This window comes from Sebastes umbrosus, chromosome 8 (assembly GCF_015220745.1).
Source record: "Sebastes umbrosus isolate fSebUmb1 chromosome 8, fSebUmb1.pri, whole genome shotgun sequence".
Lineage (NCBI taxonomy): Eukaryota > Metazoa > Chordata > Actinopteri > Perciformes > Sebastidae > Sebastes > Sebastes umbrosus.
The window spans coordinates 32,833,524-32,855,991 of NC_051276.1; the positions used below are offsets into that span (position 1 = coordinate 32,833,524).

Genomic DNA, 22,468 nt, shown 5'->3' on the forward strand with positions numbered 1-22,468 from the left:
ATAAAGGTACTAGAAACGTAGAAATAAAATTCATTCTGAAGCCAGGTGAGAACTGGAGTCAGTCCAGGTTGTTATCATTTCCAGAGCGTCAAATATCGACGCTTTGTCGCGGCCGTCGCTGTGTGATCACGACGTACAAGTCACCCTTTAGCGTCATTATGAAACGCATCGGGCTTTCTGTTACTACCTAAACCTAAAGTGATGCCAAGGGGCGTGACAAAGCAGCAGTATGTGATGAGTTGGGATGAGAACGTGTTGGACAGTCTCACCTGGATTGACGTACAATATGAATATAACTGTATACAAGCGCTGACACGAATGCTTTGAAGCTTCAGCAGTTGCCATGGTATTCAACCTCCAAAGTAGTATTCAAATGCTTTGTTTTTTTGTTGTTGTTTTGTTTATATATAAGTATGTAGTAATAATGTATAAATCCCAAAATAGCCAATGAAATAAGGAATAATCCCACAACATTATTAATTATTCATATTCAACATGAACTGTTATTAGTTATTCTCAGACGGATATCTGTTTGTTGTGTGTAGAGGTGCGTGTGTGTACAGTAGTGCAGCAGCGGCACTGAAACGGGGGAGATGGAGACAGACAGACAGAAGAACATGTTAGCCTGCTACACTGAGCTGCAAAGCTTCGAATACCTTCCAATATTTCTCACCAAAACTTCGAAACCCAAAAAATGGTATTCGGGACAGCTCTACTGCATACAAGAAACATATAAACATATAAATAGCATTATGTAAAAAAAATTCAAAGTATTTACACTGCACACCAGTTTATATACTTTATATGATTGCAAGAATTATACTGTTCACATTACAAAGGAATGTGTGCTTGCATGTATTTGATTTCATTGTGTTGCGTGCCAGATGACATGGGACTGTGTTGTGCTTAAGGTTGAGCCAGGTTAAACTTTCTTGCTTTACAATACTGCTTTTTATTTTGTGCCTGAGGCCTCTGCGTTGGCACCCCACTGTGCTGTCTCTTTGAAATGAATGAGGTGGCTGCATTTATTCATGCATTGTCGTTGTCTTGGTAGTATACCATATATGACATATAGCTAAACCCCCACTCCCGTAACCCAGCTGCTGTGTGTACGTCATTTCTGTTTTTGAGCTCTTATCACATTAACTTGTACCTCGTTTACTCGTTGTAATTTATAAATGACAATGTTTTTAAAAGTCTAATTTCGATTTTGACTCCTATTGCTTTTGAATAATTCCTCAAATGTATATTGACCTTTAGAAACTGCCCAAACAGAAACAAACATTTACATCTCTTTAATATCCGTAGTAGGTATCTAGAGATACTGCATGTATTATGTTGATAATCGGCACATTATGTGTCAACACCTGATCATAAGATGAAATTTACCTCATACTTATCACATAAAACTACCATAGCTTTGTCAACGGTTGCGCATTATATTGATGCACATGTTTGAATAAATATTGTACATGCATATACATGCATATACTGCATATTAAAAATGAATGAAAATGTGATGTTAAACTCATAATATCCTTCTTGGATACAATAACATAAAACTTTAATGATCCCAGAGAAGATATAAATAATATATATAGGATGTGTAAAGATAAAATATAGGGCAAATGGGTGCATTGTAGATTTGGGCCATATATAACTTATGATTTTGTAATATATTTTTAGTACAATATGTAAATGAGTGTTATGGGGAATATATAGCTTGGCTGTGCACAACATATTGACAGAGAGATACACATAAGTAATTAGAACAGAATACAATATTATTAATTAATTTAATTATTTGTTTATTTGTTAAAATCTCATTATACATGTTTTAAATTTCTGTATCAGTGTATTTAATATTGCATCACAACTCTGCCAACGTCAACTGACGTAACGACGTCATGTCACGCTGGACTCGACGTCACCCGGAAGAGAGCAGCGGTCTGTGTGTGTGTGAGGATTGTTTACATTTTGTTCAGCTCGTTAAAATGAATCCTGCGATGATCAACTCCACCAGCTCCGTTTCCACGACCAAAAGTAAGAATCATTTAAGCAGCCGACGTGTTTTGTTTGTTGTTAAACACTCAGCAGAGTCAGAAGGAGACAAACAGGTCATGTAGCTAGGAGAGCTAACTGTTAGCTGCTAACCTTAGCTAGCTGGGTTTGTGTCAGAGAGCAGGAATAGTTTTATAGTTCAGTTCCTCTCAGTTATTAAGCTGTTGAATCATTCGTTGCTAATTGTCCTGCTTGCATAAACACACCCTGAGCCTTTTGAATTGTTATATCAGACTAGTATTACTCTGTAGCTGAATTAGCTTGATGGCTAACTCTCAACTTTTCCTCAGCTAGCTGACATGTGACATCAGTGTGTGCTAACAGCTTGCTATCTGGCTAATTAACAAGCATGAGTAATGAGAGGCTATGATCTCTGCTAGAGGTAGACATGACTTTAAGTTTCTGAAGCTAAATCTGCTGGGTTTAACAGCACAATCCACGACTATGTTCTGTTCTGTTCTGTTCTGTTCTGTTCTGTTCTGTTCTGTTATGGTTAGGTTTGGATAGGTTATGTTAGGTTATGATATGTTATGTTATGATAGGTTAGGTTATGGTTAGGTTTGGATAGGTTATGTTAGGTTAGGTTATGATATGTTATGTTATGTTATGATAGGTTAGGTTAGGTTAGGTTATGGTTAGGATATGTTATGTTATGTTATGTTATGGTTAGGATAGGTTATGTTATGTTATGGTTAGGTTTGGATAGGTTAGGTTAGGTTATGGTTAGGATATGTTATGTTATGTTATGTTATGGTTAGGATAGGTTATGTTATGGTTAGGTTTGGATAGGTTATGTTAGGTTATGATATGTTATGTTATGATAGGTTAGGTTACAGTTAGGTTTGGATAGGTTATGTTAGGTTAGGTTATGATATGTTATGTTATGATAGGTTAGGTTAGGTTAGGTTAGGTTAGGTTATGGTTAGGATATGTTATGTTATGTTATGTTATGGTTAGGATAGGTTATGTTATGTTATGGTTAGGTTTGGTTAGGTTAGGTTAGGTTATGGTTAGGATATGTTATGTTATGTTATGTTATGGTTAGAATAGGTTATGTTATGGTTAGGTTTGGATAGGTTATGTTAGGTTATGATAGGTTAGGTTATGGTTAGGTTAGGATATGTTATGTTAGGTTATGATATGTTATGTTATGTTATGTTATATTATATGTTATGTTATGATATGTTATGTTATGTTGTATGTTATGTTATGTTATTGGAGCCAGTTGATAAGTTTGTGGCTAAGTTTAGATCCTTACTTCTGCAATACATGCACACTTTGTTATGAATGGAAATTAAATATCTTTATTTTACTGCATAGTTAAGTGTCATAATGAGGATAGTGACAGATAAAAAACTACCACACTCTACTCCTTAAATTCTTATTATTATTATTCTTCTTATTATTATTATTATTATTATTATGTTATTTCTTACTAGTGAGATCAGTGGGTGTAGAATCTGGATGAGTTAAAAACCTGCAGACTTGTAGTTTAACATGACACATGATTATTCAAGTGATTAAAGCTGCTACTAAGGATTATTTTTGTTATCGATTAATCTGGCAATTATTGTCCTGATTAATCAATCATTTTGTAGGTCTATAAAATGTCAGAAAATTACGTAAAATGTCGATCAGTGTTTCCCAAAGCCCAAGATGACATCCTTAAATGTCTTGTTTTGTCCACAACTCAAATATATTCAGTTTACTGTCATAGAGGAGTAAAGAAACCAGAAAATATTCACATTTAAGAAGCTGCAATCTTGACTTAAAAATACTCAAACTGATTAGTCGATTATAAAAATAGTTGGTGATTAATTTAATAGTTGACAACTAATCAATTAATTGTTGTAGCTCTAAAAGTGATATTCTCAGATCAGACCAGTGGACCCTATTGTGCAGTATAGGGAACATATAGTGGCCATGAGAAGACTCCAGAGTGAGACCAATCAAAATGAGTAATGGTTTAATTTTCTGGTTATTGCACTCAATATAAGACAGTATGGTTAAAGATGGAGATGCTTGTTGTGTAGTTGCTACTCTGCTGTGCTTACACCCTCTCTACAGTTCAGACAGTGATGTACACTCAGTTGTCTAGGTCCATCTAGCTAAAACTAATGCAGTTTTAGATAGAGAGGTGTCGCTGTATGGCATCGTGCTGGAAGGTGTTTTTAATATTTCCCACCACTTTTATATCAGTGAGGATGGACTAATTATTTAGAAAGTAAAACCTCTCTCAGTTAATATCGCAATATAGTTTAACAGCACCACAAACTGCAGCCTATAAAATTACCACACAGTTGAATCAACACCTCTCTTAAGACAGTTTCAACAAAAACTACATTTATTGCAGGGCTGCTTGATTTGGTCAACATCTACGATTGTGTGTAGTTTTCTACCAGCAAAAATAATATCTGCACACTCCAATTGTTCTAGATTTTGTGAAACAGACCACAATTGGATCCTAACTGGATTAAATTGGATTGGATTAAATGGAGTCAGTGTGTAGTTATTACTTTTTCATTGCAGTTGTTTTCCGACCTTGCACCTCATGTCCATGTCCATTTAATAACGCTCCCTCTTGTACAAAAAGCAGTTTTCAGCTGTGTTTCTGTATGTACAGGAAAACGAGAAGCTGAGCGCTCGGTTAATTGGACGGTGGAGGAGACTCAGGTGCTGCTTTGCGCCTGGAGCGACGAGCGCATCCAGAAGAGTTTGGCAGAAAACCTTCGCAACCGGCATGTCTTCAAACACCTCTCAGCCCGCATGAGTGAAATGGGTTTCTCTCGGAGTCCACACCAGTGTCGGCTTCGGGTCAAAACTCTGAAGGCCAACTATGTGAGAGCCAAACTACAGAGGAGCGTTGACAGCTCGCAGCCTTGCACTTTTAAATATTTTGCAGAGATGGATGCTGTGTTGGGCCGGAGGTCAGCGGGAGGGGAAGGAGGGCCATATTTTGTTTCTCCGGAACGGATGGCAGAGCATCACCTTGACTCTATTGACAGGACAGGAAGTATCCCGGCAGATTTAAATTCTAATACAGAGATTAGTGGACACCATTTTGGCTCTTTGGGGAGGACAGGGAGACAACGTTTGAGCTCTTTGGAGGAGAGAGGAGGTTGTCAGTCATGGCAGCTCGACTCTGAAGTCAAGCTGGAGGACAGAGAAGATTCAACGGATGAGTTTGAGTTCAGTAATACGGGATTCCCTCAGCGACACCATGAAGTTTATCTGGAATCATCCATCCATCGTGAAATGACGGGTATGTACTGTGATTATTAGTTTCTTATGGTCTTAATAGTTTTGCTGTTGGTAGTTATGATGAATTACAAACTTCACCAGCACACCATATACTTTGTACATGTGCAAGTTAACTGTAAACTTGTTCCTGAAAATAATAACAAACATATAATATATAATATAAAATGTAATGAAAATAATTTCTGTAGACAACCAGAGATATTCCTGTCATCAGTAATAATCTCACACCTGTACTGTTTTATATCCTTTGTCATAGGTACACTAGTGGAAAACGGCATGAGCACACCTTCCCCACATGTAGTCCCACCTCCACCTCCAGCTGCTCCACCTTCTCCTCCTCCCCCTCTCACCCAATCCACTGCCTCTCCTCTCACTGCACACCCTGATCCATGCCTTAACACCCCCCCTACCTCTGGCAATCATCACCCCGAGTCCTCCTGCCTCAAGCACCTGTCGGACTGCTTCCAGCGGCTGGTGTCGGAGACCCGGGGCCTGCTGGTGCAGCTGGAGAGCCAGCGGCAGGAGCAGGCTCACTGGCATCAGGACCTCCTGTCGCAGTGGCTGCAGAGGGAGGAGCGCCGGCAGAGGGAGACGGCCGAGAGGGAGGAGAGGAGGGAGAAAGCTCGCATGGAGCATGAGATCAGAGTCCTGGAGCTCCTCACCAGTCTAGCCAGAGAACAACGGTGTAAATGTGAAAGCAGCCAGACTGTAGCAGAGGCACCAACTGGTCCAAATCATACCATCAACAAAGGCGGGAATTAGGATGCACTCACCCTCAAGGATTTTTAACCCAAAGTGTGGAATGATATTCAAGCTCAGGTGGAACCAAATAACGGCACTGATTATGTAGAAACAGTCCCACTCAGGGCGGCTTGGATTAGGCCTTAACCCTGGGTGATATGAAGTGAAATTTGAACTGAACCAAATTCAGGAAAAGACCCTCAAAATCTGTGAGTATAAGAAGATGATTGACCAGCGGTCAGAAAGCTTAGAAGAAGAAACAGTTAAAGTTTGAAGGAGAATTTGTTCTTCTCTTTGCCACAACATCTTTGGAAGGGTTTCTTAGGTGTCACTTGATTGCAACAAATGTAATGAAATGTTTCATGCACTTTTATATAAATTAAAAAAACAGATATTTTCAACCATTTCCTGTTTTCCACTGGAATCTGTTCATCAACAGGGTAGCCTTTTGATACGAATGGAAACGTGTTAATCTGTACTAATAGTTGGCAATATTGACACGTTGCTAAAGTCTCAACAACCCAAGTGACGATTTTATCACTTCTGTTAAGCTCCCTTCCCACTGGACAAAAAACCCACTAACACCCACTAACATCTGGCTTTTGTCTTCAGTGCGAAAGGTCACAATCCACATTCATTCCCGGGACAAATGAGTGCAGTAGTCGCAGGTATTTATCACCTCCAGCTCCAATCAGCAGTGATGGAAACATGACACCCGGGTAACTTTTACTCCTTTTCTGGCGCGATGCTATGTGACACGCGTTGAAGTGAAAATATAATAAATAAAATCAACAGGGATTTAATTATAATTATTATAATTTATTAACGTACAAAACATACAATTAATATGCTCTCCTCAAAGCCACCAGACTCCAGTCAGAAAACAGTAATTTTACCTCGCTGATCATCGTAACGCACTTCATTCAAACTCGACAATAATAAAATAAAACTCATCAATACTGTCTTTAGTCTTTCCACTGTTCCAACTCTAGTTTGGTCAAAATAAACCTTTAATTCACCGAGTTAAATGTGAAAAGAAGCAGCCGTTATATGCAATATCCAATAGTGCAAGTGAACCATATGGGGGACAGTTCCTATGAGAAAACAATGATGTCCTGACAAAGCATTTGACTGGTACCATCGTGGCTCTTTGCTGTCATAAATAATAATAATTTATTACAGTTGACTGTTCTTTTTGTAGGAAAATATTTGCAACCAACAGCTACAGTATGAATCACTATATACAGTATAATCTGTCTACAATTTGGTGATTTAACTGATTTCATGCTTTCAAAGCTGTCAATTAATGTCAATACATTAAATCTACATATAGGAGAATGTATTTCTGTTACAAAAAGAAGACATATTGTAATATAAATATAGCACAGAGAGTTGATCTCTCTTTGGTGTATTGCTACATAACATAAACATAGTAAAAGAAAATAAAAACCAAATATAGAGCAGAAGAAAATTACAATTAAAATATGAAAAACATACTACAAAAGATGTACAATATATCTATTAAAATGAAAGAGCTGTGCAGTTCCCTCTGTGTCAAAAATAGGTGTTTATCATGACTCAGGATGTTTGTCCCGAGTGTCCATGAGCACTGAGACACTGAACTGTGACCTGGCTGCTACCCGGGCGGCACAAATGGGAAACATGTCACTGTAACCTCCCGATGCCTATCTTTACCGCTCACTGTTGAAGCTATATGGGGAATGTAGCACAAACATAAAGTCAATGTTTATTTATTTCCCTGCAGGAACATTTCAAATGCAGCACATCAGTCTGGATGTCACGCTTGTGTAAGAGACCTTTAGCACAGTTGTGATGCTCCAGTCAGGCTCTTTCTCCACACAACAGTAAACATCTGATGTCTTCAGTCACACAGTCTGTTAATGAAGCTGGGGACATATTGTACCTTTTCACAGCACTGGAATGATTTGTGATATAAATATTTTTGCTCCAACCCAGAGTGCCCTTTTCTGTGAACGCCCTGCTTTACACTCACAGGAATCCTATTTATTAAAGCTCCAGGCTGTAGCTGACTGTTACCTGGATGGACAACTTGGAAATCTTTCACGCTGCCTTCAGGGCAAACCGTGTTGAATGGCACAGAGTGTGAACGAGTTAGATTGGAAAAGCCCCACTTCTGTTAGCTTTTGAAATGCTGAAACCATATCGTAATCAACACTGGTCAGGCTGGTATTCTGTCATTCAGACATGTTAGAAACCAGACACACGAATAACAAACAACAACAACTCCCATGAAAAGACCAAACCCAGCAATTAATGTATCTACTAACGAGTATCGTCTGTGTATCTAGAGTTTGATATATCTTATTCCTCTCTGCCACAGAGCTCCATCATTGTCCAAAAACACATCAATGAGTTGCACTTTGTGACATGTTCCTTCATGAACGTATACAATCTAGATCAATACACCGTCCTGCTGCTCTAAATACTCACTAGAGCACCAAATGTGTATTAACCCACCACTGAAAATAGTAATTGAGTAAGGTTTGTTAAAAACTAGTGAGCAGCTGTTTCAGGAAATCACTGAGCCCTTTCTGAAAATCAAACTACATATTATATTTCAACCCAGTCGCCAGAATAAATGTTGGCATTGTATGTTTAAGCAAACCACAGGATACGTTGGATGATGATGTTTTCCAACCAAAAAAAGCTTCATTAATAACATTTCATATCAGCCTCGTATCACGCTTGCAGAAACCCGAGAGAATGAAGTCACTCTCCCTCTGTTTTTGTTATAATCAGAGCTTCTCCGTGCTTTGTTGACATAGCCGGGCTGGCCGTGCATGCTTTTATTGCATGTTATTACACATGAGCGTGCCCCACTGGTTAGCTCATAGCCGCCGCTCTGCACTGCTCTGCACTGCTCTCATACAGCAGTGTTGCTGTTGTTTTCACTGTTAGCGCTGTTAGCACTGTTAGCTTTGAGCCGCGGGCTCAGTTGTCGCCATGTTGAGAGCTGTGTGGACGCAACAGAAATGCTCCCAATCTCACATTCACCTTGAGAGCCACAGACTGGGTAGGGAGATCGGAAAGTATTGAAACAGCAGATCAACACAATATTGGTTTTGGTCTTTTCATGGGATAAGTTGACAATAACAAAAAAATAGAATAAGGCCGGCCTTTTCTTGCTTGCTCTTTTTAATGTGGTTGCTCTTCATGCTAGTAATTTGGGAATTGAAACCTGCTTTTCTGTCACATTCAGTCAGTGTCAGTCGTTGTAGTAAATTGTTTGGAAAACTAATCCAAAAATGAGCCTTCCTTAAAGACAAAGACCCAGATTGAAAGATATTTTGTTCAAAGCCTTGTTAATACACACAATTATACCGTCTGTCCACTTGAAATGGAAACCTGGTCCAGGCCTGACTGGACTATTGTTTGTGGTGTCTGCCGGCATATATTTGTGTTTGTGTCCACCATAATGACTGCAATCCTGATCTTAGTGGTCAATCTCCGTGCAGTCATTGAAGCGAGAGAAAAGCAGGATTAGTGCCTACACGTAAATCTGCGCTAATACCACATTACATAATACCTCTGGATGTTGACGAGATTTGGGCTGATTTGCTGTTATTTTACCGTGACTTATTACTCTGCTCGCAAATGTGGAGAAAGTCAGCCAAGCACAAACGTTCCAGTATGTAGTCTTTATATAAGTCACATTTCTTTACTGTTTAGAGTAACTGAACTACAGCGAAGTTTGGCTTAAGAAAGAGGAAAACATTCTGCAGTCTTGTTCTCTTTTCTCTCGTTTAAAGATGAGCAAGGGACGTTGTAAACAAATGAAAATAAGCTTTTGTGTTAGAATGACATTTTCTGCAGTATTTTTTGTGTCATAACTCCAATTTCTCGTTTCTCCAGGTTGTCATAGATGAGAATTAATTCTTTATTGACCTTCCTGGTTAAATGAACGCTAAATAAATTAAAAAGAACTGAACTAATAATCACACAATGACCTTTATAACTCCGCAGATAAAACACGGTGACACTGCCAGGAGCAGAACACTGCATCAAAGGATTTAATACATTTAAACATAATTGTGGTTTGCATGATTGTGTCATTTAATTTGCAGTTTTTTGTGTAGAAATCAAATGATTCAAGTTTTTTTATTTCCCAACAAAAGGCAGCTTCCTTTTCATGTGTCGCCCACTTATAGAAACAGTTGTCACCTTGAATTATCTGGACAAACAATGAACATCACTGTTGGTTTGAAGAACCAAGCGGTGCGTTTTGTTGTGTTGGGAGACGGAGAAAGAGACTCAGCTGTTGGGTTTCATTCCATGCGACAGCTTCTTCACTGATGTAATCTGTATAATTATAATTTCTCTCGGTGGTCATGAAGCTTCAGCATACATGACCTGAACTAAGAGTGAGGCGTGTAGATATAAAAAGAGAGAGAGAGAGAGAGAGAGAGTAGGGGGAGGGATGGAGATGTAAATGGGAGAACAGAGGGGTAAAGGGGGGGAAGGGGAGTGGAGAGAATAAATTAAAAATATTTATGGGTGAGTGTGAAATTATAACCTTGTTAGCTTAGAGACTGTTTTCCTCTGTAGCTCATCGGCAGGTCACAATGAATACACAGAACACACTAAATATACAGAGCAGGACAATAAGGAGTATTTTATTATATACTGGAAAAAGAAAGTTCGGAAACTTGTGTTTGGTGGATTATTTCTCTGTTGTTACAATGCTAAAGCGCCATTGTATTTTACATCGTTGGAAAGCCTGTTTATTTACCTTTGCAATGATGTCCAACTTGTAAGGATCATGCATTTGTGGGATGAGCAGCACAGCTGATTATGTGGGTAGCGCCCAAGAAAAATCTCCCTCACTGGCAAAACAAGGCTTGTCATCATTGAAGGCCATCTCAATGCAGTGAGATATCGGTATGAGATTCTGCAGCCAGTGGTGATCCCATATCTCCACAATCAGGGACCTAACTTCATCCTCCAAGATGATAACGCTCGCCAGCATGAGGAGGAGGTGCCAGGCTGTTGTGGCTGCGTATTGATCTTCCAACGCTACTGAGGCTCCTGACATATTGTATTAAATGAATAAAGTGTAAAATTGCCAATATGTCTTGTTTGTTCCTTGTTACTGATAGAGAGTTCAATCATCCAATCCACCAAACAACTCAAAACAAGAGTCAACACCAACAGGAGAATACACTGTTTACCATTGACGGAGCATTTTGGCAAATTTTTCTTGGGCGCTACCCACATAATCAGCTGTGCTGCTCATCCCACAAATGCATGATCCTTACAAGTTGGACATCATTGTGAAGGTAAATAAACAGGTTTTCCAACGATGTAAAATACAATGGCAATTAGCATTGGAACAACAGAGAAATAATCGATCAAACACAGGTTTCCGAACTTTCTTTTTCCAGTTTAGTTATTGTAGTTCTTGTTGTAATTGTTGTTATAGTCTAGTGATGTCGATGTCTGTTGGTCCACCACTTTGGTACAGACTGAATCAACTATCAGGTATCAGACATTCATGGTCCCCAGAGGAGGAATCCTACTGACTTTGTTGATCTCATGACTTTTGTGTTTTTTAGTGAAATATCTTAAGAGCTATCGGATTATATTTGGTACAGATATTTAGGATAATAATAATAATCTTTATAGTCCAAAAATGTGAAAATTTGAACTCGGCTTGTTCAGTTTGGTTGAAACTGGGGCTGCAACTAAAAATTATTTTCATTATTGATTAATCTGCCGATTATTATCTTGATTAATCGATGAATTGTGTGGTCTATAAAATGTCAGAAAATAGTGAAAAATGTCCGTCCCAGTTTTTAAAAGTCCAAGGTGGTTTCAGGTTTCAGTTTTATTTGTCATGTGCAGATTAACACAGGGTCAACAGTACAATGAAATGTATAGGATGAGAGAGCGGGTCAACTCAGCACTAAAATCAATATATAAGATAAGATAGAATGACAATACGTGTAAGATAAAAATGTGATGTCTTTAAATGTCTTGTTGTGTCAGCCCAAAACTCAAAGCTATTCAGTTTAATATCATATAAAACAGAAAAACAGGAAATCTCCATATTTGAGAGGCTGAAAACTGAATTTTCTGACACTATTGCATGAAAAATTTCTTTAACAATTAATCTATCAAAATAGTTGGCGATTATTCGATCGACTAATCGTTGCGGCTCTTTATAAAACACATCAACATAAATCACAATACATACAATAAATAGCACAGTACAGAGAACAGTAACGGACATGGTCCCAGTGTGAATGGTACGAATGTACAAATATATGAATTTAAAAAAGTTATGCTTTTGGTATGAAAGACTTTTTATAAGTGTTGTTGTTGCGGATCTATAGCATCTTGAGGGCGGTTTTATGAATACTTTGAAAAAGGGGATCATTTTAGGCTTTTCGCATGTCATTTGTACGCCACGCAACAAAACTATGGTATCGTTAGCAGTTAGGTTTAGGCAACGAAACCACTTAGTTAGGTTTAGGAAAAGCGTCATGGTTGGGCTTAAAATACGTACAGAAACAATGTAACATATATGGAAAAACGTCACTAACGTAACTTACAAAACAAAACACCAGTCTCCTGGTCAAAAAAAAAAAAAATAATAATATTTTTTAAAAATGCCGGTGGCCGCCCTTCCTTATGTTCTGGATTGAGGTAACAAATGAACAAATTAATAACCCCTGTAACTCTCTTTCTCACATTTTTTAACCTGTTTGGCCGCACTTATTTGTTAATACAAGTGTAAATTGTAGTGAAACTGACTAAACACGCATAAGGGCGGCTGTGGCTCAGAGGGTAGAGCAGGTTGTCCACCAATCGGAAGGTCGGTGGTTTGATGTCGATGTTGATGAGCAAGACACTTAACCCCAAATTGCTCCCGAAGCATACTTAGATTTAGTATTTAGATTAGATCCTGATGGGCAAAGTTGGCACCTTAGCAGCCTCTGCCATCAGTGTATGAATGTGTGTGAATGGGTGAATGCTGACATGTAGTGTAAAGCGCTTTGAGTGGTCGGAAGACTAGAAAAAGTGCTATATAAATGCAAGTCCATTTACCATTTACCATAAGCCAACAATATCAGGGACCAATTATTTATTTATATCATAATAAATTCAGTTATATATGAAAATAAAAATCTTGATTTTTGTGTGTTGCGGTTAACAGAAACTAATCTTACACCTAAGAAATTGGGAAAGTTTTCAATGTGTTTGTCATACTGTACTTTTTTTCTTTTGGATTTAGATGATTTGGCAACACGTCATCTGTCATCCCTGTAGGCTAAATAAAAATAAATCTGAATTGAAACTTATAAGAGGAAGAAAGATACAGATCATGGAAGAAACGTCAGAGTTTAGATGGAGAAAGGGAAATGAAATTGAAAGGGAGAGAAGAGGAGAGGGGGATGATGCGATGGAGGAGGAGGGGTGAGTCCTCTCCTCTCCTCTGATTGGCTGCTGCCTCTCCGTCACAGTGAAGTCTTGAGGCTGATCGGAGCTCCGGAGCTCAAACACACAGAGAGGAGGCGGAGGAGCAGCAACAGCAACACAGCCGGAGCTTTCATTCATTCTCACGGATTCTTCTTCTGAAACCGACTAGTCGCGCTCCTTTTTTCGTGCATTTTGCAGCTGAATGATGCTGCAGTGATCTACCGGGAGCACCGGGGAGGGTTTCATGTAAAAAGGAGAAAGTGTCTGAAATAAAAGGCGGTTTCACAAGGTTTTCTGGAAAAAGGATACGAGGGAGATTGTCACCTGGATTCCTGCTTGTTGAGGTGAGGATTTGATTGATTGTGTGAATGTTTGAGGATGCAACTGAGTGTGTTTGTTTGTGCGTCTTGGACACAGAATGCGCGCAGGTGGTGGAGAGAGAGCGCACTTTATTTCTCCTTAAAGAGGCAGCTCTGGTAAACCACCTGACCACTGATTTTAAAGCTATTTTCCTGCAAATCTTAATATTGCATCTTGAGTTTTTTTGTGTTTATGTCGACCCTTTATGCAGTGTGAGTGCTGCCTGTGCGCCTTTATTGTCTTTATCCAAATCTGCATCCTCCAGAATCAAAACAAACACAAATTTGGTGTCTTATCTGTTAATTATTTCATAAAGTGACCCCTGAAATGTACCACCAACTGACCACTGATTTTATTTTTTTATACTTTATTTTTTCAAGGCTGTTTTCATATATGCAATCCACTGTTTTTTAATTACAACAGTCTATAAAGCAACTTTTAAGTCGATGATCTTACAGACAAACCCATCAAGTACACTATAGAGAAAACAACCTCAACATTCAAAACAAAACCAAGAAAATAAATAACAATAATAATAATGACAAAAAGAAAGAGTAGAGTTAAAAAAAAAAACCAAACAAAGCAAAAAAAAAAAAAAAAGAAGATTTTAAAGGTATTTTCCCAACTTACCTGCAAATATTAATAATGCATCTTGAGTTTTTTTGTGTTTATATGGACCCTTTATTGCAGTGTGAGTGCTGGCTATGCGCCTTTATTGGCTTTATCCAAATCTCCATCCTCCACAATCAAAACAAACACAAATTTGGTGTCTTATCTGTTAATTTCCCCTAAAGTGACCCCTGAAATGTACCACAGTGTCAGTGCTGGACTATATTTAACCCCCACTATCTCCTGGTTAAGAGGATTCCCCCCCTCCCATCTCCTCCTGAAGCTAGTGAGGGATCAGTGCAGTTAATCCCACATCTCTCCTGTGTAACTCTGGCCTGCTCTCCTTGGCTTTCCGTGCCACCTCTCTGTACTACAAGCATGCATTGAGGGGTTCCTTAATGTGCTGACAAGTTAAATCCGTTTATTGGTGATTTGGCAGGCTCACAGTGTGAGGGTGCCTCCTCTGGAAACACTTGAATGAGTTATTGTTGCTGTGGATTGCATGATTGCTGCTGTACTCTGGTGCTGTGGTGGGCTTTGTTTGTAAAAACAAAATGCAGACAAATAGATGCTTTGGGGGGTCTAAGAAGGTGCCTGATATTTTGATGAAAGCGGTGATGTAATTGTACATAAAAAGTGGTGTGAAGACTGCAGAGCTTTGGGGGATTGAAAGAAATGAGCAGTGTTTATCGCTTAAACTAGCTCTGATTTATTGATTAGCAAGTTCATCAGTCGATGGAGTTGTCATGGAGTTGCAGATGCTTAACTTGTGTTTTGTGGAGCACTTTATGGACTAAATTTGGCTGAAGAGTGAAAGCTTGGTTATATGTAACTTGTATTTAAATGACTGTGAAGCAGGTCATGACTGCACGTTGAAATACAGTCTTTTAGATGTGGTGAATCGATGGATTTATAACATGGATATCTAAGAAAAACTTACACTTTTCAACCAAATTTCGCCCAGTTTGCACATAGATGCCTTAGTCTTTTAGATCAAGGTATTGAGGCGTTATTCAAGATGCATCTGGACGGGGAAATACCTAAAAAGAGAGCGTGCCGCCTCAAAACACCAGTTGAAATGTGCCTGTTTAACCTGTTTAACGTTTCCAGTATCTCATCCCAACCTGTAGCCTGCTTGTTGTTGAATCTTAACTTGTTGTTTACTCATTTCTTGACGTATCAGAAGCCATGAAGGTGTTGTTGTTTTCTACTGCGGCGTCCCCTCTGTGCAGGATGTTTTAGTGTCAGCGGGGGGGATTCATGAGGCTGTCAAGGGCTGATGACGCCAGGTGACAGAATCCTGTATGGAAGCTGTGATTTTTACCACTCAGTGCCACAGCTGCAAACATTACCCTGTTGGTAGGACAACACTTGTTACTGGCGTGGATGTAGGAGGTGGTTGGAAAAGGTTAAAAGGTCGAGAGAGACAAAGATTTCTCTGTGGTGAGCCGCCTCTCCTCTCTGGTCTGTTGTTGCTGCTGCTGTTCTGTCTTGAATTGACAGAAAATAAATTAATCGAAAGACGTCTGTGTCAATTTTGTTTTCAGTTTAAATATAAAATATGAATATTGTTGATTAGGGAGAAATGGTCCAAATGACTCTGGACTTAAATGAGAAATGGACCAAGTGACTTGGGACTTACTTGGGACTTGGACCAAATTACTTATTACTTGGAACTTTCTTGAGACTTGGACCAAATGACTTGGGGCTTGCTTGCGACCAAATGACTTGTGACTTCCTTGTGATCAAATAACCTGGGACTTACCTGAAACTTAGACCAAATAATTTGTGACTTCCTTGAGACCTCGTCCAAATGTCTTGAATCACACGTCTGGCAGGCTGGATGGGAAGATGTGCTGTTTTGGTTCTTGACTTGCCTTAACTAAGAACTCGTCTTAACTTGCCATAACCTGTGACTTGACTTACTTAAGAAAAAATTACTCTGGACTTTCTTGAGACTTGGACCAAGTGTTTTGAGACTTACTTGAAATTTGGGACTAGAGTCACATATCTGGTCAGCTGGATGTGGAGATGTGGTGTTGGTCCATGTTCCAGTCCCTCCGTTTGCTGGCAGCCCTCTCAGACAGGTGTATTCTTGTTTAACACTCTTCCGCCTGGTTTAGTTTGAAGTACTTGTGACCACACGCCAGCTTCTAACAACACCACCAGCAACCAGCCGTCTTTATTTAGACTACTTCCACTATTCCACCGTGGCCTCTTGGCACTGCTGTGCAGCCACTCTGCTATCTCTCACCCTCATTTCCTCAAGCCATGGATGAGTGAGATTCCTCGTGCCTTTAAGTGTTTACACAGCGGAGGGGGGGCTGTTGATTTACTGCCGGACCCTCAAAGTGTCTCCGAGCAGCATCACATTACCCCGCTGCTTTAGACGCCTCCTCTTACAGCCCCAACCTTTTCTCTTTCTGTGGAAACCACTTCTCAATCAAATTACATCACAAGTCTCAGAGCTTTATTGCTTTGACCTGTGTGTACACCTCAGTGGCTGCAGCACAATCCTGGGAATTTCTCAGGAAAATAGCATCGGAGAAGTGCTTAAATGGGCGTTCCCGGCTGCATCTCGCGAACCACGGGAATCCTTTTCTGTGTGTTCAGGCTTTTTTTTCTTTACAGCCTTTAGAACTGCTGATGGGCGCTCATCAGGAGCGGTCGTTAACACGGCGGGCAGGGCGGGAAGAAGAGCCTCCGTCGGCTCTTTGATAGCTTGAGCAAAAGCGAGGAGACCGGGCTCCGTCATTTTCCCTCTGGGGGGAAGCTGCCCCACCCGAACGTTTGGAGGCTAAATTACCTGCAAGCTTGTGTCACTGATGGCTCTGCAGCCTGGAGGGAATTTAACGTAAATGGTGGGGTTTTACTCCTGATATGCTCGGAGAGGTTTGGTGCTTTTGTTTCTAAATTCCCCCTACAGGGCAAAAAAAGGGAAATAGTTTGACTTTTCTATAACCTTTCAGTGAACCATAGCCTCAAACAAAAAGTCCTGGTTTCACTTCTCCTCAACTCGTATTTCACCTCCAAATGCTGCAACACATGATCAGTTTAGCATCTTTCAATTTCATTTCTAAGCTGCCTGTTTCAGCTGAGTGTACCTCCCAGTGTTACTATACTAGGAAGAAAGTCCCAGCCCCTCAAGACTACCACGAGACATACCTGAATCATCTGAGAGACTCACTGCCGTGTGATAATCAGCGGTTGGTGTTTTAGCCAATAAAAAAGTGGGAACAGTGTCTGAGTGAGCGTAAAAATAGACCTGACTTTGAATATTTAAAGAAATTTTCACCCAAAAGCAACAATTTGTATGTCAGTTTACAGCTCGATGCTTTTTAGCTGAAAACATCTTTTGAGCAGAAACAGACAGAAATTTGAATATCCTCTGTTTTTAAATCCAATTTAAGTCCAAACTAGAGGTTTTTTTTTTACACATTGAGGCAGATGGCAACACACACAGCCAACAAGGCTGTAATTAAAACCATCCATCCAACCTAACTCCCCCACCCCCCGTGCTGTGGCATTTAGTTTGTTTACTTTCTGCTGCCACCCAGCCAGCAGCCACGTGCAAACCAACAGCAACGTGCAAGAGTTTGCTTTTGTCAGGACTTGATATGTGGTCCCCCCCCCCTCCACCCTTCACCACCACTACTAATACTACTACACACACACACCTGGAAGCCAAATGTAAATGTCTCAGTTGTTGCTGCTTGTCGGCATCCTGCGCTTTGTTTTTAGGATTATGGTGAAGGCTGCAGCTGGCGTGTGTGGAGAGCAGACACTGTTGGCTTTAGTGCAGAGATGGCGATGGTGGTGGCGATGGTGGTGGTGGGATCCTCTTGCTGCTAAACTAATTAGCATTTTTTGGCCCGAGAATATGGTCTCCGTTATCGCCAAAAGTGGCCCTAATCTTTGTAAGTAAAATAGATAAAGTACATTTGATAAAATTTATGAAACTAAGGGCGCGTTCACAAGCCAATATTTAGTCTGTTTTAATTGGTGTGGTTCGTTTGGGCAGTTGTGAACGCAGTAACCATACTAGTGTGGACGAAAAATAAATGGTCCGAGACCACCTCTCGCAAGCGGTCTCGTACCGGTTGTTTTAACGCAGGCTTTCTGTGCAGGCATTTGTTGAGATGGACACAGGTAAACAACAGGTTAACGTGAGTGGGAGAGGACTGACTTCTTTGCTTGACATCTGGGCCGAAGAGAACGTACAGAATATATATGTAATAGTGACGTTTCTTTCTATATAAACTGGAGGAGAAGAGGTTCGTGCGCACAGTAGATCAGCGTTGAGTCAAAGTGAGAATACTTCGACAGCAATACATAACAGTCTACGATTCCCTTCAGAGAAGTGGCAGCTCTCGAGATGAAAAAGATAAATTCTCTCCTTCGTACGCCCTTCAGCAAATACGTGTTTTTATTTGGTCCGCTTTAATTTGTGCAAACCGAACCAGACTAAATAGCAAACGAACCAAAAGCATCAATTTCACCAACCGTATCAAGAGTGTTTATAAAAGCAACCTTAGAACAAACCAGGACCAGCAAATAGTGCCGCTCTGCTACAAGAGACGGAGAGATTAGAGAAGAGGACAAAGTGCAACATCTGATCTCACGGTGTCCTCTATCTGAGGTTTTTTTTTTTCTATTAGAGACACGGCTTTTATCTTCAAAAGAAGCTCACCTGCCCCTGGCAGCGTGAGATTAATCCAAACTGTTCAAACCTTTTCAAAGAGACGGAGAGTGATGTCACAGTACTGAAGATTCAATACAACTTGTTGCAATATTAGATTCTATAAACCCAGTGCTCTCACCGTATGTGTTCATTTGAATCTGTAGAGGATACAGATGTGTGGATTTGAGTTGATTGGTAGATGAAGGTTGGATATTTTGAGATTAATCCCAGTCCAACTAAACTGACTGTTTAACTTGTGCCACAAATGAAATGTTGAACTTGGGCAGCAACCAGGAGTTCACCAATACAACCTTTTTTCTCCCAATACAATACTCCGATCATTGATTATCTGTTTTTGCTCTATCAATTCATTGTTTATCTACAAAATGTCAAAAAATAGGACACGTTTAGGGCTGCAACTGATGACTATTTTCATTATTGATTAGTTTATTGTTGCAGCTCTAGTCACGTGCCCATGGCAATTTCCCCCCGAGCCCTTGGTCTCCTCTTAAACTCATAAATCAACAATAATTTAAATACTAAAATTACTTAAGACAACAAAAGGAGTATTAAAATTGTTGTTTTGATTAATTTCCTGTTGGTCGCCTAATAGTTTGAGCTCCACATCCAACCAAAACAACCCCCACCTTCATGGTAAGAGAAGCGAGCGTGGGATCAGGGAGCTGGTGGTTTTACATCCCAGCTGGGAAAAGTGAAAGAGACGAGTTCTCAGTCCTCGATCACCTGCTGCTGTTCATGTGCTGCTCTTCATCTGAACCCCGGCGCTGCTTCTAGAGCTGCTTTGTGGACAGTAGATATCTGTGGTTGTACTTGTTGTTCTAAGAAAAAAGCTCTTAAGTTCAGAAAAACAAAACCCTCAGTGGAGTAAACCCCAGTGGATCCAAAACCCAGTTGACTTTTACTAGTCGAGTATCCCTCCATCAGACTCGTGATGTCCCGGTCTCTCTCTCTCTCTCTCTCTCTCGCTCTCTGCAGTGAAGCCACATGGTGCAGCAGATGCTCTGACTCCTCACACTCGCCTTTTCTCATGGAAATGGCCATCACGGCTGTCTGGCTGAATAATAGCGATGGTCTGTGTGTGCACGCGTGCATTATGGAGCGGCATGCGTGTGAAAGTGGAAGGGTGGAAGGTTCGCCTCGTGTGGGTGGAGGCTTTAAGTGAACTTATGAATAAACAGGGGTTGTTTTAGGGATCTATATGGAGCCGTGTGTGCTCCTGCAAGAGCAAACAGAGCTGCGTCTTTTGATTTTTTTTAAAGGTTAAGCTCAAGACTTCTGTTAGATGCTACAAAATAATATCTGTTATTTCACTCTCTGGTCCAGATGTTTCTTTTGTTCTTATGTAAGCCTCCTCTGCAAACCAATGTTACATCACAGGACAGTTTGGACTGGTTGTGTGGCAGTGTGTGGGCAGGTGTAGTTTATACCTCCTGGCATCCTCGTATCCGTCCCTGGCAGCAGCGCCGCAGTGCATCAGCCTTAAAGGCTTCCTGACTCGGCAGGCCGCCACGGGGCAGCATATTGTCTAGAAGGTGGTGGTGGAGGAGGATTGTGATGATGGGTGGGGGTGGGGTTGTTGCACCCTGCACGACCCCCTTCTCCACCCCCCTGCAGTGTGAAAAGGCCCTTTGTGTCTCCCCAGCCATAAGTCTGCCTGGCATGGGATTGAGCCGAGGTGCCAGGGTCAGAGGTCAGGAGGCTGGCAGAGGAAAGTGTGTGTGAGCTTGTTGTTCTATCTTTGTGAGGACGTTAAAGCTAGGGTTGGTAGTGTTCTTCAAAATGTTATATTTGTTGAAATTCTCATCATGTCCCGACAGCAATCAATAATTGAAATGCTCTGACACAAAATCTGGTATCTGGACTGTAATAAGCCCGTCCAATCATTTCATTCGGCCCAAATTTTGGGGGCGTGGCGTTTGGAGGGAGGCTTGTGTATCGTGCTGTCACGTCCTCGTAGCATGGAGGTAACACATCTGGTGATTTACTGACAGAGCGATGATTGTTTGGAACGTACGGATCGATGAGACGCTGCAGGAGTAGTATGACAACTTTCTATTGATTGATGTTAGTGTGACGTTAGCTCCCTAGCACAGGACTGCACACGTGTTCCTCCACTCGTCATCATGTCGTACCATGCATCTGGAGTTGTTCTTGCCTCCTTGACACACACTCACACACACACATACACAAACATGTGGTAGCAGTGGAAGTAAGCAGGCAACGTGATGATCATACAGAGTGCTGCTTTCAGGGTGAACCGAGTGTCAGGACGTCCTGCGGGGCTGCAGTTTGACCCAGAATCTCTCACAAGCTCGCACACGTTTTTTGCTGTACTTTCATTTTGACGTCAGTCTTTAAGCGCAGAACGTTCCTTATGAGCCCTGTGGTTAAATACCAGCTATTAGCCAACAGCTCTGGTTTAGCTGTAACTGGTTCTGTAGAGCAAGGCGCTAATACTTCCATTCCCTGTAAAGCTCAGTGGGGTCAAACTTGAATAAAGCATCTGTTAGCATCTATTCTAGTGTATTTCATTGTGATGCAGATGACTCATGAACCTCCTGCTTATTTTCCTCTCTCTCGTGCTTTTTGTGTCTCAACCACAGTTTTCATCTTTTTCAGTCGACCATTTGTCCGTCCAAATAAACTAAACCCAGAAGCCTTAAAATGGACAGCAGGGATCCGGAGGAGAAACGGGTTGTTGACTGCGTCCTAAACATTTTGCCGTCTGTGTTTGTGTCTGAGAGCTATTTTGGTTTTCTTCTGGCCGCCCTGCATCAGCGTCTGCGGTGAAACATCTATCGGAGAAGTTCAGAGCATTGACTGACCGCTTCTGTGTTTGTCCACTTTCTCTTTTTACAGGACAACATGCCTCAGACACCACCGTTCACGGGGCAGCTGAACACCAGCAGCTACAACAAGAACCTGTACCAGACCAAGGATGACAGCTACGCCGGCCTGTATTACCATGACAACAACCTGGCATCCGGGTCCCTGGAGGCCCTCGTTCACCACTTGGTCCCGACTCTAGACTATTATCCAGATGTGAGTGTTGTTTATTTTTATCTCTGGTGGTTTCTTTTGCTTTGCAGTTTCATCAAAGTGAGGAGGTGAAGCCTTTTTTTCTTTTTATCTGTCTGAGAAGCTCTGCTGCTCTGAGACTCCGTTAGTGCTAAAGTCGCTTTCTTGCATCTTTTTCTCTCCGTACATCAGGGAGTAAAAGTTTTCATTCCCCCTACTTTATATATTTTGTTGTTTAGGTATCATTGCCCCCGG

At 40.7% G+C, this 22,468-nt stretch overlaps 2 protein-coding genes across 3 annotated transcripts in view; both read left to right on the forward strand.

Annotated features, from left to right (window-relative positions):
- rasgef1ba (RasGEF domain family, member 1Ba) overlaps positions 1–22,468 on the forward strand; it is a 128,402-nt gene that overhangs the window by 81,319 nt on the left and 24,615 nt on the right. Inside the window, exons 1-2 of one of the 2 annotated variants that reach the window (XM_037777000.1) lie at positions 13,588–13,868; positions 22,055–22,237. In XM_037777000.1, the coding sequence (XP_037632928.1) occupies positions 22,061–22,237 (177 nt within the window). In that variant the 5' untranslated portion in view covers positions 13,588–13,868; positions 22,055–22,060. Of the gene's footprint in view, positions 1–13,587; positions 13,869–22,054; positions 22,238–22,468 lie in introns of those variants that run through there. The other variant, XM_037776999.1, reaches the window with a different exon arrangement.
- LOC119492510 lies at positions 1,907–6,469 on the forward strand. The gene is made up of 3 exons (XM_037777001.1): positions 1,907–2,043; positions 4,685–5,323; positions 5,579–6,469. The coding sequence occupies exons 1-3, from the start codon at positions 1,908–1,910 to the stop codon at positions 6,082–6,084; spliced, it is 1,281 nt and encodes a 426-aa protein (XP_037632929.1). The 5' UTR covers position 1,907; the 3' UTR covers positions 6,085–6,469.

Bases quoted from the DNA above. Each gene is read 5' to 3' on its own strand.
- LOC119492510 (XM_037777001.1), top strand. From the start codon at position 1,908: ATGTCACGCTGGACTCGACGTCACCCGGAAGAGAGCAGCGGTCTGTGT. The intron at 2,044-4,684 runs GTAAGAATCATT...CTGTATGTACAG, and splicing joins CTCCGTTTCCACGACCAAAA to GAAAACGAGAAGCTGAGCGC. The intron at 5,324-5,578 runs GTATGTACTGTG...CCTTTGTCATAG, and splicing joins CATCCATCGTGAAATGACGG to GTACACTAGTGGAAAACGGC.